Genomic DNA, 17329 nt, shown 5'->3' with positions numbered 1-17329 from the left:
GAGAAGAAAGTTGAAGAGAAATTGTTGAAACTAAAAGAAAATAAGGCACCTAGAATCTCAATATAATTGGTCCCATCAATAGATGGGTCAGTGGTGTTCCATGGGCCCTAAGCTAAGAGGCCAGATGAACAATATAACCCTACACTACACTACACAAACCACATATCACTCGCACTGTCTGGCCTTTACAGAATACTGTATTCAACACAAGAGAACTGATCACAGAGTTGTAGGAAACCATCGGTGCCGCTTGACCCTAAACATCATGTACTATGCTCACTGAGTAATACACAAAGTTAAAGATATCAGTCTATGAGTGTGACTACGTTATTCGAAGGAAGATTCAGTCTGAACTCAACCACCTTTAGTCAAACATGGGAATCATTCCAAGATATATCAAGACCTTGGAATGTACTTAGAGGTTAACCTTTCTTGAACATACAAAATCTTAACGTACAAATTTTATATGTCAAGCTTAGACATACAAAAGCTTTATTAAAGTTTAATGGGGCATCAAAGGGCAAAACATTCTATATGAATATATTTTTGCGCGCATTCTGATTTTTTTGTGGCATTTTTGTGCCATTTTTGCCATTCTATTCGTGCCATTCTATTTTTGTGCCATTCCTATGCATCTGGAATTAGGTGTCACAGGATAATTAATTCACTTGTGGGCAAACATGTTTTGTGAGCTCAGATATTTGCTTTCTGGATGTGACCAGGACCTGCATATGGTCTCAACGGACCGTATGGTAGGACCTGAACTACCAGGCAAGTTACCAAATACAATCAGGCAAGCAGGTTTATTAGTTGTCCATTCTGGCTTATAATATGGTGCAAGGAGAAATACTCCCATGGAAATTATGGATTTCCGTCATGCCCAGTTGACAGGATTATGGTCCCAGACTGGTGCATTCAGAGAGGAGGCACTTCAACGATGAGCTGATTTCCATCTGCCAGATCAGATGAAATAATTCTGAGAATGAAAGGGGAAACATATACCTTCCTGCATGATGTTGCAATAATGGACTATAGTAAAAAGTTGTGGTTACAGTTCAGACTTGAAGCCTGCTTTGTCTTTACAGGACTTGGCTTGGGACTCAAAATTTGAATTACACTAGATTCTATTCCTGCTGAGAGCTTAAGACCAGCCTCCATGTCATGCCCTCATTATGTGGACTTAAGAGCTCTGATGGGGTGGGAGTGAGGAGGGAAGAGAGTGAGAGACCACCATCTTGTACACATCACACCTTGCTGTCCTGTTCTTAAAACAGCAATTTTTTAGGAGTTTTTTGCCCATACACTTTTAAAATATTCTGACAGAGAGCACTAGATACTAGTGGCCCACCAACTTAATGGCAGGGAGGGTAACGCTGAAGAAATGGATAACATGATGCATCATTCCCTGCCAGTAAAGCTAAACAGCCCTACGTCTCCTAATTGTAGTTATTTGAATTAAATTTTTTAATAACTTGTGTTTGATTAAATTGGAATTGCAAATGGCTTAAATGTTACATATTCAAAAATTTTAAGTCAAAATGTGCATATGGACTTCAGCTCAGGATGCACATGTTTGATAAAGTTCATCAAATAACAATAAATTCCTTCATTAAAGTTCATCTTGAAGGGCAATAGTTTCTGGCTTCTTTTTTTTTTTGCCCCCACATGTTACAATAATGGACAGTCAGTCAGTCAGTCTGGAGACAAGGATTTTCACCCCCGGAAATTCAAGCTTTTCATCTGCAAAACTAGCAAACCGATCGTAGAATGCACACAATTTATAGATAATACACTATTGCCTCGTGATACTAATTAATCAACCAATCCTGCTAACTACTACTTCCAAAACAAGCATGTAACAAGCACATGATTGATATCCTTCATAATAAACATGAACAAATCCTAATACTGTGAAGTCCACATTAATAATTAAAAAATAATACAAAGAAGAGTTTGCAGATCTGCACATATAAATCCATCTCTTTGGCTTAATGTTTAATACAGCTGTAATGTACAAAATCTGACAACCATGGGATCTGGAGATTGTCACGTTTTTTTAAATAATAAATAGGAACATGAAATTACAAAATTCAAGCACAGATAAAGGAAAAACTCGTATGGTGAGAGAAGCAAAAAGGTGACCATACAAGGAAAGGCTAATTATGTGGGTTATAGAGCTTGGCAACCAGGCACCTCAGAGGTGACATTGACTGAGGTTTATAAGGCTCGAGAGGTAAGTAAAATAAATGAAGATGGAATTTTCACTATTATAAAGAATTCCAGCTTGATGGCATAAATTCAAATTATGGGGGAAGAGTTTTAGACTAGATTGTATGAAGTTTTCTTTTAGCCAGAAAATAGTTGATTACTAGAACAAGTCACTTTCATAAGTAGTTGAGGCTGACAGTTTGAATAAATTCAAAGGTCAATTAGATAGTGATCTACATGGACATGTGTAACCTTTGGCTGGTTTTTCAACTGGCTGTTGTGACCCCAGTCGCTACATCACAGAATGGGCGCACTTAACCATTGGCTGTTATCCAGATACTGGCACCTGCACATCTTGTCCCCACAATCATTCCACCTTCGAAGTTGGAAAGATCTCTATGCCAAGACCCATTCTTCTTACAGACATTCAAAAACTGATCACCAATGTGTCAAACTACAATTTTACATCAGCCGTTCCCAACTATGAGCCTTCATCAACATCACAGACCAATCCATTCCTACATGGTAGGGGGGGGGTTGTATTGCAAATATAACTTGGTGTATAATGCACCTGTAACTGGGTATTCTGTTTGTGCTGCAGTGTGCTGATTGGAGGAATGGGTTGGGCAATATGGCAGATGCAGAAGCAAAATGGTTTGCATGAAAGTCATTGCTTTTTGCTCTCTCTTTTTTTTTTTAAATAAAGCATGTGTCAAATAAATCTCAAACAGTAATATTTACTGATACACATGAAATAAAATGCACTGCATATGTTAACTAACTCGTGTAAATTACATTCTCTTGTTTGTTTCTTTTTTTAAAGTTATATTAAAACCACACACAGGCCCAGTATTATTATCAATCTTATCTGGACAGCAAGATTCCCTCTATATATACACAGCTCACTCCCCTCTTATCACCATCACATCACCAGTTTGCCAGCACTTTTAATTTTCATACACAATGCTTGGTCGGATTTTGCAGCTCTGGTGAATGCTAAGTTTTTATTTATATTTAGCCATTTTATTTACTTAATTGTTATATTAAATTATTTTCTATAAGTAGCTTTATAGTCCTAGTCAAGCTCCTTGGTTTATTTTGAATTTAGATAGCGATTTTGAAAGTTAATACTTAGTGTCCATAGATTTTAGCGTTCGTAATTTGCCACCATTGTTATACAATACAGAATAGCGTAACGTATATCCTGAATTTGATAGCTTAAGGTTTGACGTAAAACTAAATGCTTTGTTAGTTTAGAATAGTATTATCAATTAATCAGCAAAATTTATTAATCTCATTAAATTTCATTGTTAATTATATTGTACTTAAAGAAAATATGACCCAGACAAGCACAGCAAAGCAACGAGCACAAAGTAGTGGTACTACTGTGTCTCAGTAGAGAACCAAAGGAGGCGATTCTCCAATGCATCACAGTCTAAAAAAATGTGCGAAATGTGAAATGTTTGTGGAGCTGGACTTCTAGAACTGGACATGATCTAGCCAAGCAGGATGTCTGTGTATGCTATGTGCAGAGGACTGAAGAAATTAAGCCTCAACTCAGCATTCTGATGGGCATCTATGAGAGTATGAGGTGTAGGATAGATGCCCTTGAAGAAATTAATATGAGGGACTCATCAAGCTCGATGCCAGATCTCACTCCTGTGCATCAGCAATACAGCAGCAATCTCCATGGCAGAATGCGCTGGTCCCACAAGAGCTAGTTACTGTCGGTGACTCTACTCTCAGAGAGATGGTGAATATATTATGCAAAAAAGGATAGGTGGAACAGAATCAGATTATGTCTGTCAGGAGCAAAAGTTGATGACATTGTAGAGCAGATATCATCTTTAAAGAGCACAAAACGTGATACACTAATGACCTTAAAAGTATGAGATCTGCAGATTTACTTCTCAAGTACAGGTCAATGTTGAAAAATAAGTAGCAAATTAGGGTTAAATTTGAAAGTGTCTACAAACAATTCTGCCCAGACATGATAGGAGGGCGTATATGATGAGAGCCGTGTCAATCAGTTCAGCCCTGGAGAGATTCTGCAAGGCTCATGGGGTAGAATTGTTTTCAGTGTGGCCTGCGCTTGCTAACAGGAGAGACTGCTTCTACAGGGTTGGGATACACTTAAATAGAACAGGTGCAAGAATATTTGCTGATGCTATCGAGGCAGTGTTAGGTGGGTCGGAAAAACTGCGAGCTTGGGAGGGATTCACAGACTAAAAGATTTAACAGTAAGTGCAGGCAGAGAGAAAGTGATTCTTGCACTGTTTCTATTGTAATGAGCAGCAGCCTAGAGAGCAAATAGCTGGAGATTTCAAGAGCTACTGGGATTCATCATGGAACAAGAAAATACATGGGCTGTGTCAGATTAAGAACAGGTGCATGTATACTTGCATGTATACCAATTCTAGAAGTATAGTAAATAAATTTGATGAATTTGAAGTGCTGAGCTCATCGAGACATCAAAGGCAGATATTTTTGGGATATCAGAGACATGATGTCACACAGATAAAAGCAGTGCAGAATTGGAATTTGGGGAGTACGTGTACAGAAAGGATAGACAGGGTAGGAAGGGAGGAGGGGTTATGCTGTTAGTTAAGAAACACATAAAATCTAAGCAAGTGCATTCAGTTGCATTCATACTACTACTACTGTCGTTGTGGAAGTTGATAGGTTGAATAAATTTAAGGAGGAACTGGACAGGCATTTGGAGGGAATGGTGTGATTTTTTTTTTTTCTTTTTTGGCTGATGCTGCATAAGCTCATACACTTGCTTTCTTGCATCACATGCCACTGCTGCTGCTACTACTGCTGCTACTACTACTAGTTAACATGCGTTGACAGTGCAATGTTGAGTCAGTTTGGTGTGACATAAACACTGGGAAAGGGAAAATGAGAGGAGCGTGTTACAGACCTAATGACTCTGATGAGTAAAACGAACAATTGTGCAGAGAAATAGAGTAAATCAGAATGTCTTGTAATGGGGGATTTTAACTTTCCAGATATTGATTGGAACTTGTGGCTTGGTCACTCGCACACTAACAAGACTTTTGTGCATTTATTGGAGGAATTGTTTACTACAGCAACATCTTCAAGAGGCAACCAGAGGTAATAATCTTGATCTGATTATCACCAGTGATTATTCATGCATTAAGAATTTGCAGATAAAGAATCCACTAGATAACAATGATCAGTGTACTGATGTGGGATTTACTTAAAGATGTAAATACCATCAAGGATAAAAGGAAGGGTTTCTGTTTTCGTAATGGTGACTACACTGGTCTCAAACATTTCTTAAATTCTATACAGTAGGATCAACTGATGATGTTAAAAACAACGAATTCAAAATGGGAAGCCTTCAAGGAATTCAATTTGGAAGGTACTAGGCTTTTAAAACCAACTAAGAAATACTGTTCAAGATTTAGACTTAAATGGATGTCAGCTGAACTATTGAGGCTCATAGCAGAAAAGAAAATGAGTGGGATGAATATAAATTATTAGGTGACACAGAAGACTATGGGATATAAGCTAGTCTGTAATCAAGTCAGAAAGGAGGTTAGGCAGGTGATGACTACGTGAAATCCTTGGCAAAGGATGCAAAGAAAAACAACAAAAGCTTCTTTACTTATCTAGGTGATAAGGAAGGGGATGGATCGGATTGCTCCACTTGACATTGGTAGTCGACTGTTGATGATCCTGCTCAAATAGCTGACAAACTGAATGAGTATTTTGCATCTACATTCACACACGAGGAATTCTGTAAGGAAAGGGAGGACAGAAATTTACTAAACTCTAACAGGGAGCTAAATGATTTTGTAATAACAGAGAGCAAAGTGGAGGAGAAATCGTTGAAAAACATAAAAATGACAACTGAGGCAGATGGAAGTTATCCAGTTATACTGAAGGAGGCAGCACGGAAACCATTAGCCATAATTATGGGAGCATCCTTATATTCAGGGAAGGTTCCCATGGACAGGAGATCTGCAAATATATCCCCAATTCACAAAGGTGGTTCAAAGGGTGACACAAATAATTATAGATCTGTTATTTTAACTTCTGTTCTGGTGAAAAGATTGGATTCACTGGTTAAAGAAATGATGCAGGATCACCTAGACAACACTGCAGCAATAATTCAGACACAGCATGAATTTGTTAATAAGTCTTGCAGGGATAACGAGGTGATTATCCCCTTGTATAAGGCGATGGTCAGGCCACACCTTGAGTACTGTGTACAGATCTGGAGGTATCATTTTAGGAAGGATGTAGAGTTGCTAGAATGAGTACAAAGAAGGGCAACAAAATTGGTGACAGGAACAAAGGGTGCTCTTACCAAGAAAGGCTTAAGTTTTGAAAATTGCGGTGCCTGGAGAGTAGGCACCTACGAGGTGATCTGATTGAGGTGTATAAGGCCTTGAATGGGTTGAGCAAGCTGAATGCTGATAGAATTCTTCTCTTCCTCAGATTAAGAATGTGAGGGGGGGGGGGAGGAACGGTTTCAAATTGAGGAAAGACAGTTGTAGAATAGGTGTGTGGAAATTTGCCTTTAGCAACAGATAGTTGATTTGTCGAACAGACTTCATATTTTGTTATGGAAGTTGATAGCCTAAATATATTTAGGGCTGAGTTGGGCAAGCATTTGGAATGAATGGAGGGGTGAAATGGGAGGTGTTTTTTTTTTTTTTTTTGGCTGATGCTGCATAAGCTTGCTTTCTTGCATCGTATGCCTCTACTAATGCAATTAATATAAAATTTAAAACACTTACCAAATTCTCACTACCATTTCTGTATTTTGGTTTTAAGACTGATGATCTGCAATCAGGAAAAAAAATTTAATTAACAGAAATGGAAGTATACTAGATATATATAAAAAAAAAAAAATTCTAAACAAATCATTAATAAATCATATATAGGTCTGTAATTGCAATTTTAATCTTCAAGTAAATGCATAATCTTTAACTCTCGCCAATCATCATTAGCCATTTTCAATCCACTGCAGGATGAAAGCCTCTTCAGGAATTTTCCGTTTTGTGCAATGGCCATCCATTTACTACCCGTGAACTCTTGAATTTCATCTGTCCAATAAGAATGTCCTTCACTTGAGTTTGCTGCCTGATCCATGTGTTTCTCTTCTTATCTAACAGGCTGATTCCTAATCTAATTCGTTCTATTCTTTGCTGTGTAGTTCTCAGCGAAGAATGGAACGCTTCTCTTCCATTCTTTTGGTGAGTAACCAAGTTTCACTTTCGTAAGTCATGGTGGGGAGTATACATTGGTTCATTATTTTACGTTTCAGACAAGTTGGGATATTACTCCTCAGCATGCGACTTTATTTCCTGAATGCTATCCATCCAAAATTTATTCTTCTCTCGACTTCCAGCCATTTATCATTATTACAGCTAACGACTTATCCCAGATAAGTATATGAATCCACCTTTTCAATTACTGCTCCTTCAATCATTATTTCCCTTTCTGTGGCATACTTCTTCATCATTACTTTCGTTTTAGCCATATTCATCTTTAGTACTAATAGTAATCCTTACTACCTCTGCATAACTGATTAAAATTTTCCTCTAATTCTTTGGTATCATGGCTTATGATCACAATGTCATCTGCAAATCGTAAATAGCTCAGTTACTCACCATTCACATTGACTCCTTTCTGCGACCAGTCTAATTTTTGAAAGCTTCCTCAAAGGCATCAGTAAATAACTTTGGAGATAATATGTCGCCTTGTCGAACTCCTTTCTCAATTTTAAATTTGCTACTGTCTTCGTCTAGTCTAATAACGGAGGTAGCATTCTCATATATTTTCTTCAAAATCATAATATATGGGGTATCTATTATTGTAAGGTCATCAGCGATGTCTATTACACAAGTTTTGAAAGGTTCAAGCCACCAATGTTCAGCCCACAAAATTTGACTGGCAGAATTACTTAACAAGTACAGGTCACTGTTGAAAAAAAGCTGTGAATTAGGGTTGAATTTGAAAGTGTGCAATTCTACCCAGACACTATAGGAGGGAGTATATGATGATAGCCTTGTCGATCAATTCGGCCCTGGAAAGATTGTGGAAGGCTCAAGGGGTAGAATTTTTTTCAGCCTGGTTTGTACTTGTTAACAGGAGAGACTGCTTCCACAGGGATGGGATACACTTAAATAGAAAGGGTGCAAGAATATTTCCTGATACTATCGAGACAGTGTTGGGTAGGTCGGAAAAATGCTAGCTTGAGGGGATACAAGGACTAATAGATTAACAGAAGCCACTAGCAGAGGTGAAAGTGATTCTTGCACTGCTTCTACTGGAATGAGCAGAAGCCTGGAAAACAAGATGCAGGATATTTCGGAGACTGCTGGGAGTCATTGCGGTACAAGTAAACACATGGGTTGTGTTAGGGTAGCTAAGAATAGAAACAGGAGCATGTATACTTGCGTGTAAACCAATGCTAGGAGTTTGGTAAATAAATTTTATGAATTTGAGGTACTGCTCAAAGCATCAAAGGCGGATTTTATAGGGATATCAGAGATGTGTCACACAGATATAAGGAATGCAAAACTGGAATTTGAGGAGTACAATGTGTACAGAAAGGATAGATAGGATAGGAAGGGAGGAGGGGGTTATGCTATTAGTTAAGAAACACATAAAATCCAAGGAAGTGAAGCCAGTCGACATCGCTGGACAGTGCATTGTCGAGTCAGTTTGGTATGACATAAGCATTGGGAGATCAAAATTGAGAGTAGGAGTGTGCTATAGGCCTATTAACTCTTATGAGTATAATAAGAAACTGTACAGGGAAATAGAGTGGGCCAGTAAATCAGTCTTATAATAGGGGATTTTAATTTCCCAGATATTGACTGGAATTTGTGGGTTGGTCACTCACACACTAGCAAGGCTTTTGTGGATTTATTGGATGATTGTTTTCTACATCAGCATGTTCGGGAGGCAACTAGAGGGAGTAATACTCTTGATTTGATTATCAGTAGTGATTCTTCATGCATTAAGAATCTGCAGATAAAGGAACCACTAGGTGGCAGCAATCACACTGTGCAGAAGTGGGATTTACACAAAGAGGTAATTACCATCAGGGCTAAAGGGAAGGGTTTTTGCATCTGTAAAGGCGACTACGAAGGACTGAGACAGTATTTAAATTCTAAAAAGTGGGACCAACTGATGATGTTACCAACAGCCAATTAGAACTTATCTTGGAAGTTACTAGGCTTTACATACCATCTAAGAAATACTGTCCAAGGTTTAGGCCTAAATGGATGTCAGATGAACTAATGAGGCATATGGCAGAGAAGAAAAATGCATGGGATACATACAAATTAACACATGACACAGAAGCATATGATAGATATAAGTTGATCTGTAACCAAGTTACAAAGGAGGTTAGGCAGGCAAAGGCAGATTATGAGAAATCTTTGGCAAAGGATGCAAAGAAAAACAGCAAAGAGTTCTTTACTTATGTAAACTCTAGAAGAAAGGGGATGAATCAGATTGGACCACTTGATATCGATGGTTCAACTGTTGATTATCCTGCTCAGGTAGCTAACAAACTAAATGAATACTTTGCATCGACATTCACACATGAGGAGTTATTCAGTGAGGGGAATGCATGATGGAATGCCAGAGGTGTATTCAACTCTGGCAGTAAGCTAGATAATCTTGTAATAACTGAGAGTAAAGTGGAGGAGAAATTGTTGAAGATAAACAAAAGAAAGGCACCTGGGGTGGATGGGATCTATCCAGTTATATTAAAGGAGGCAGCAAAGGAAATAAGCAAACCCTTAGCCATAATTATGAGAGCTTCCTTGGACTCAGGAGAGTTGTTTGTTTCTTTGTTTGTTTTGGGATTTATTAGGCGCATCGGCAACTATGGCCATAGTGCGCCATACATATGGTAACTATGCATGCCATGACTCAGGAGAGGTACCCATAGACTGGAGATGTGCAAATGTGACCACAATTCACAAAGGAGTATCAAAGGCTGACATAAGTAATTATAGACCTGTGAGTTTAACTTCTGTTCCAGGAAAATTAATGGAGGCACTGGTTAAAGAAGCACTGAAGGATCATCTAGACAAGACTTCAATTATAGCTCGGACACAGCATGGTTTTGTTAAGGGAAAGTCTTGCCTGACCAATTTGATTGGATACTATGATTCAGTCACAAAAGAACTGAATGCAGACAATAACTTTGATATTATATACTTGGATATTAGAAAGGCTTTTGATACTGTTGCACATGGAAGACTGCTGCACAAATTGGAGCAGTGTGGCATTGTAGCCAAATTGCTGCTATGGGTAAAGGGGTGGTTGAGGGGGAGAAGACAGAGAGTGGTAATCAATGGACACTGCTCATCGTGGACTAATGTTATTAGTGGAGTCCCTCAGGGTTCAGTGTTGGGTCCATTATTGTTTTCTGTATTTATAAATAATATTGATGATGGTATATCAAGCTTAATGTCCAAGTTTGCAGATGATACAAAGGTTGGCAGGGTTGTTAAGGACACTACTGACACTATGGTGCTGTAACAGGATCTGGAAAGGTTGAGCAGATGGGCTGAGAGGTGGCAAATAAAGTTTAACATTGACAAATATAAAGTACTACATATGGGAAACAGCAACTCTAGAGCAACGTATCACTCTGTGGTACTACGCTGACAGTGGTAGAGAATGAAAAGGACCTGGGGGTAATTGTGCAGGCAGATATGAAGTTCTCTGAGCAGTGCAGACGGGCTGCAAGAGTAGCTCATGGTGTCTTGTCAATGATACACAGGAATTTTTCTAGCAGGGATAAGAAGGTGATTATTCCCTTGTATAAGGCAATAGTCAGGCCACACCTTGAGTACTGTATACAGGTCTGGAGGTCTCATTTCAAGAAGGATGTAGAGCTGCTGGAACGAGTACAGAGAAGGGCAACAAGATTAGTGAATGGAACAAAGGATTGCTCTTACGAAGAAAGGCTTAAGTTTTGCAAATTACAGTGTCTGGATACTAGGCACCGGCGAGGTGATCTGATAGAGGTGTATAAAGCCTTGAATGGTTTGAGCATGCTCAATGCTGATGGGATTCTTCCTCTTGCTCAGAATAATCACCTGAGAGGGCATAAATTCAAATTGAGGAAAGACAGATATAGGATAGATGTGCGGAAATTTGCCTTTAGTTGGTGGAACACACTTCCATCCCTTGTTGTGGAAGTTGATAACCTAAAAATTTAAGGCTCAACTGGACAGGTATTTCGAACGAACGGAGAGGTGAAGTGGAAGTGTGTTTTTTTTGTTTTGTTTTGTTTTTTTTTTTTGGCTGATGCCGCATAAGCTTGCTTTCTTGCATCATATGCCTCTACTAACGCTAATGCAAGATTCCAGATAAAAAATTTAAAAAATTTTAAAAAGCTGTAAAACAATGTATATCAATCATAATTGATTCATAAGTGATTGATCATAATTCATTGATACCTAGTTTAATAGCAAGATATGGGTGATCTGTTTTTCCTCCTGTTGTCCTCACATAAAGGACGGAATTGTGATTCACTTGCATAACTGATACTGTTATGTAACTGAATTACATGTCACACTGGCACCTCCGTAGCCAGGCGGGCAGGAGCAGCAGTGCGTAGCACACGCTTCTTGATTAGACCGGGGTTCGAGCCCGTGACCACCAAATACGGAGGATGCGGAAAGGTCAAGGAATGACCACCACATATCCCCGGAGTAATATGGCCTTAGTTGCTAATGCTCCTAATAACAAACAAACAAACATGTCACACTAAGGCCAACCAGAATATACATTGCCCGTAAATATTAAAAATGCCCGTAAATATTTCTCGCGTCATCGACGGTATTCGAACCTGGGCCTTTTCCACCAGGTGTAGGAATTCTTGTTCCGGACTTATTTATTATTATTATTAGCAATATGGTGCAAAGAAGCCTGAAGCTTATGCTGCACCAGCAAAAAAAAATTCCCGAGTTACCCTGAGAGTGAGAGAGAGTCAAAGTAGAAAGGAATCATCAAGAAAGAGAAGAATGATATCCAGCTCTAAGAACCCTTTAGCAAATTGAGGGGGGCGGGTAAAATGCTCCCCCCCACATTCGCTGTTAAAATTATTTTATGGGATATGTACCATCGTTTGTTATTTGTTCTTTGGTTTTTAGGTGCATTAGCAACCATGGCCATATTGCTTCGAGGATATGCGGTGGTCAATCGCTGACCTTTCCGCATCCTCCGTACTTGGTGGTGACGGGATCGAACCCCGGTCGAATCAAGAAGCGTGTGCTACGCACTGCTGTTCCTTGTACCATTGTATAAAAGACTTCATCTGTTATATGCAGTTCAAATGTTGGTGTGCAAATACTTTCTGTATAAATTGTTTTACGATGTTATTGTTTTAAAAGATTGGGTTGTTTTTTTATTATTATTATTATTATTAGCTATATGGTGCAAGGAAACCTGAGGCTTATGCTACACCAGCCAAAAATTAATAATATAATGACAAAAATTTGTTCAGTGCTGAAACATAAATGTTTTAAAATTTCAACTATTTCTTTCACCATGTACTATATGAAATACGTACCATTTTCTATATGAAAAATAATAATAAATAAGATGCACAAATAATGCTTGCAATCACTGTAAGAAAAATTTCATGTTGCAATAATACCTTTATTACAAAGAAAAAAACAATTAAACTTACAAGGCTTGCTTTGCTAGGTTTGGGGTTCGCCGAGAATGCTTAGATCTCATTATTAAAACGTAATTAACTTTAATAACTTCCTATATATAGACCATCAACTGGCATAATCGATGCGTTAAAACTTTGTAAACTCATCCAAAAGAACAAAAACACTCAACTTCGTTAACCGGCCTAAAATCCAGCGCAGGCATAACACAACTAAACATAAAATGATGTGTTTCCCGCGAAAACATACCATAAGTTGTTAAGAAAACGAGATAAGATAAAATAAACTCCGGAACAATTTTTTAAATTCTCCATGGGCTTTTCGCTTAAAATAAATATCTAGGATGTTCACCCTCTTACTCATCAGAAATTTAAAAAAAAATTAAAACCAAGGACAGCACCACTGCTTACTTCAAACCCCAGGGGCTCACATCTGGTGAGTACAGGCTTGACACAGCCACGGTCCTGAGCTGGATATCACCATTCTTCTCTTTCATGGTGACTCCTTTACTTCTCTCAGTAAACAACATTAAAAATACATTTTGCAATTCAAAATTAAATCCACCAAGGGTGTCAAGACTACTACTCAGGATTTCTAAGAGGTATAAGCTAAAGGTTATAATGATTTATGCACCAACATCGGAGCCATGATGATGAAGATCTTGGAAAATGTACACCGAAATTGAGAGTTTTCTATATGAAAGAAAAATCACTACATTATCATTATGGGGGACTTCAAAGGCTGAAGTCCCCCATAAAGTCCTCCATAGCGGTCACTTACCCCAAATATAGAAATCTGCTAGGTGCAACAATGTCAAAACGCTTTCTGAAATTTAAGTACAGTATAATAAGTAGATGAATGCAGAGCTGACCGATAAAATAGAGAAAAACAGAAAAAGCAAGCATGAGATAGTTACAGAGCGATGAAAAATACTGAAGCCTACAAAAGATACAAGTTCATTTGTAACAGTACCATATATAAGGTCAGCGAGGCCATGACTGCGCAAGAGAAAGCACTGGCTATGAGAGAAAAGAATGGGCACAAGGAATTTTTCATGTATGTGAATACAAGGAAGAAAAAAGCGATTCAGATCGGATCCTTGTCCCGGTGGGAAAGTTTTAGACAACCAAGCTGTTGTTGCGAATGAATTGAACAAGTATCTGTCTTTACTGAAAAAAATGGGGCTGAGTGAGTGAGGTTGAGTAATCAGAAATTTGTGATTTCCAAATTAACTATATGTACACGGTGTAACATACGCCATCTTTCTGATTATGGCATAAATAGTTTAATCTAGATCCTTCAGTATTCACCATTCTTGTTTAGCTGTGATATAATTCTACAGCAGTCACCTGTGGGATATATGCATATGTATCAATTTACAGGTGGTTCCCCGTCTTCTCCAACAAATATTGCAGTGACCTCCATTTTGAAGGTAGGAGCATTATGTCGTCTGTTAACCATCTCGTCCAATCTCAAGCAGATCTGATGCATTTGCACTAACTTGTAAGCATCCCGATTAAATTGGCATTACTTGGGACATACGCCCTTGGTTTCATTGTTTTTCAAGCCGTTTTTTTGTTGCTTCAGCAGAATCGAAAATATAAAGTTGTCCATATCCTGACTTATGGGCCTCGTTTGGACATAGCGGTAAGACCAAATGGTAAATCTGACCGTATATTCTAAAACAGTATGGACCATTTCCAGATGATGATTTAATCTCTGCATTCATTGATGCGAACGCCATTGCTGAGATGCACTCTCATACATGTTCTCTATAGTTACTTGCTTCACGTGTATCCCCTGTTAAGCAGCTCTCTTAATAAAGTAGGTGTTTCAGACAGTGGGCCGAGTGAAACCTTTCCATCATGACAGCATTTAGTTTATTCATTTGATGTGTTTAACTCATAACCCCAATATCTTGCATTGCAATACTCACAGTGGTAACACATATTTCCTATGTCATACTCTTCCACATTAATTACAGCTTGTTGATTATTCGTATCCAGTACTTCTATTTGATTAGTACAACGGCGTTTGACCTGTCTTCTCATTTCCAATCTTGCTTCTCTTTCGTCAATGTTTCTGTTCCCGGTTTCGTAGTCGCAGAGTCTCATTTCGGTCGCTTAATCTATTAGATCTCTCCTCTAATGTTTCATTATCAATTCTTCTACATTTTCTCAAAGTTCTTACACACTGTTCAGCCATTTTTACTCTTCTTAAATCTTAGAACAGTTTAATAAAATTGAAGACAGATAAAATTAACATTCAGCGATAGCTTTCAGCCAGAGGTTGCCTTCCTTCATTCGAAAAATGTTAGTACAAAAATTAATAAAAAATGTACGGTATGGTGGGGATGCGAGGTGAACCGCATGAACGGGTGTTGGCAACAATTAGCATTTGAAACTTTGGGCAGCATACCTAAGCGATTTATATATATAGAGAGATAGAGTTCTAGCCCTCTTCGTTGAAGTTATTATTAAAAATGAGGGTCACAACTGGGGAGTATGAGCTTGGCGCACCCGGAGTCCTGAGTTTGATCTCATCATTCTTCTCTTTCTCGCTGATTCCTCTCTCTCTCTCTCTCTCTCTCTCTCTCTCTCTCTCTCTCTCTCTCTCTCTCTCTCTCTCTCTCTTAAATAACGTCCTATGTTCGATGTCAAACAAAACAAACAACAATGCACTTCCTAATCCATTTCACAAATATACGTGGTCTCAATTCTAATCTCAACGATGTCCATTTCCACTTGAAGTCGGACTAACCCCATGTACTTTTTCTGACAGAATCTCAGTTATCAGTTGATTCAACTACTGTTCATCTCAGATGCCCAAATTATTCCCTGTATGATTCCTTTCGCCTCAAAGGTGGTACTTGTGCATATGTTCGTTCTGATATTCCCACTCAGAGACTTGGCAATTTGGAATCTCCTCTCTTCGATCTTCTCTGGCTCAAAATCTCTCTATCTCATTGTGTCAAATTCATCTGTTGTCTCTACTTCTCCCAACTCCACTAATCAGTTGGAGCTCTTTGACATCCTCTCTTTGCAACTTGACTTTCTCCAGTCCAACTTTCCTAACAGTGAGATAATTTTCCTTGGTGATTTTAATGTTCACAAATCCAGCTGGCTTCCTCTTTCTAGTCACACCGACCCAGCTGGTCGAGATGCTGAGGCTTTTGCAATTGCTATTCACCTTGCACAGGCTGTTCATTTACTTACAATAATACCGGACAATCCTAATCATACAGCCAATACGCTTGATCTTTTTTCCAAAACAAACCGTTCTAAGTACACGTTCGAAGTGAGACGTCCTTTTGGTACTTCAGATCAAAACTTAGTGATTGTCTCTTCTCCAATGGTACCTTTATCTCATGGCTATTCCCAACCTCGTGTTGTTTGGCATTACAAGAATGCAAAATGGGATGACCTGCGAGACTTCTTTTCTTCTTTTCCTTGGTCGGATTACTGTTTCAAAAGTTCTGATGTCAACGTTTGCTCAGATCGTGTCAGTGAAATTATTCTTGCAGGAATGGAATACATTATCACACACTCCACTTTAAAATTTCGTCCTTTAAATAAACCTTGGTTTTCTAATAAATGTGCTAAGGCTGTTAAAGAGAAGAATGTTGCATATCGTAATTGGCTTGTTTCTAATTCTTCAGTTTCATTTTCTGCCTACACCAAAGCTTGCAACAATTGTAAAGCAATTATTAATCAGTCCAAACTAGAGTTTGAACAGGCTAAGAGTAGAAAACTTGCCCTAATGGTAGCCGAGCATTCTGGTCTCTTCCCAAAGCTATTGGCCGCAACTTTTGCCCATCTCTGCTCCCACGTCTGTCCAAACCAGATGGTTCTGTTTTCACTTCAGCCAAGGATAAAGCTGACCTGTTAGCTTCCCATTTTTCTCCCAACTCATGTATTAATTATCTTGGTAAAACACCCCCCACCATTAACAACACGCTGCATTCAATGCCTCCTGTGGTCTTCCGTCAAAAGGATGTCAGAAGGATTTTGACGAATCTTGATGCTAAGAAAGCTCCAGGTCCTGATGGTATTTCTCCACTTGTTCTCAAAACCTGTGCTCCTGAACTTACTCCTATTCTCTGCCCCTTTTTTTAACTTTCTTATTCCAAAGGTGTTTTTCCTTCTGCTTGGAAATTTGCTCATATCCAGCCAGTTCCTAAAAAGGGTGACAAATCCTTCCCATCCGATTATCGTCCCATTGCAATTACTTCTACTCTTTCTAAAGTAATGGAGAAATCAATTAACCACCAACTCTTAAACTATCTAGAAATCTTCTGTCCGATTAACGATCACCAGTATGGATTCCGTCAGTGTCGATCCATTGGTGATATTCTGGCTTACGTTACCCATTCATGGACTAATTCAATGGAAAGGTTCGGTGAAACACAAGTAGTTGCTCTTGACATCTCAAAG

The 17329-nt window shown here is 38.6% G+C and overlaps 1 protein-coding gene across 1 annotated transcript in view; it reads right to left on the bottom strand.

Annotated features, from left to right (window-relative positions):
• Positions 1-13089, bottom strand: part of LOC150089578 (DNA (cytosine-5)-methyltransferase PliMCI-like) — a 596839-nt gene extending 583750 nt beyond the window's left edge. Inside the window, exons 1-2 of the mRNA XM_090368675.1 lie at positions 12911-13089; positions 6981-7026 (exon numbers count right to left, since the gene is read on the bottom strand). Coding sequence (XP_090224801.1) covers positions 6981-7026; positions 12911-12960 — 96 coding nt within the window. The 5' untranslated portion in view covers positions 12961-13089. The remainder of the gene's footprint in view (positions 1-6980; positions 7027-12910) is intronic.
• Between the last annotated feature and the right edge of the window lie 4240 nt (positions 13090-17329).

The sequence above is a fragment of the Mastigoproctus giganteus genome, chromosome 2 (genome assembly GCF_048544385.1).
Source record: "Mastigoproctus giganteus isolate SK-2022 chromosome 2, ASM4854438v1, whole genome shotgun sequence".
NCBI lineage: Eukaryota > Metazoa > Arthropoda > Arachnida > Uropygi > Thelyphonidae > Mastigoproctus > Mastigoproctus giganteus.
This window is presented reverse-complemented; position numbering and strand designations above follow the sequence as displayed.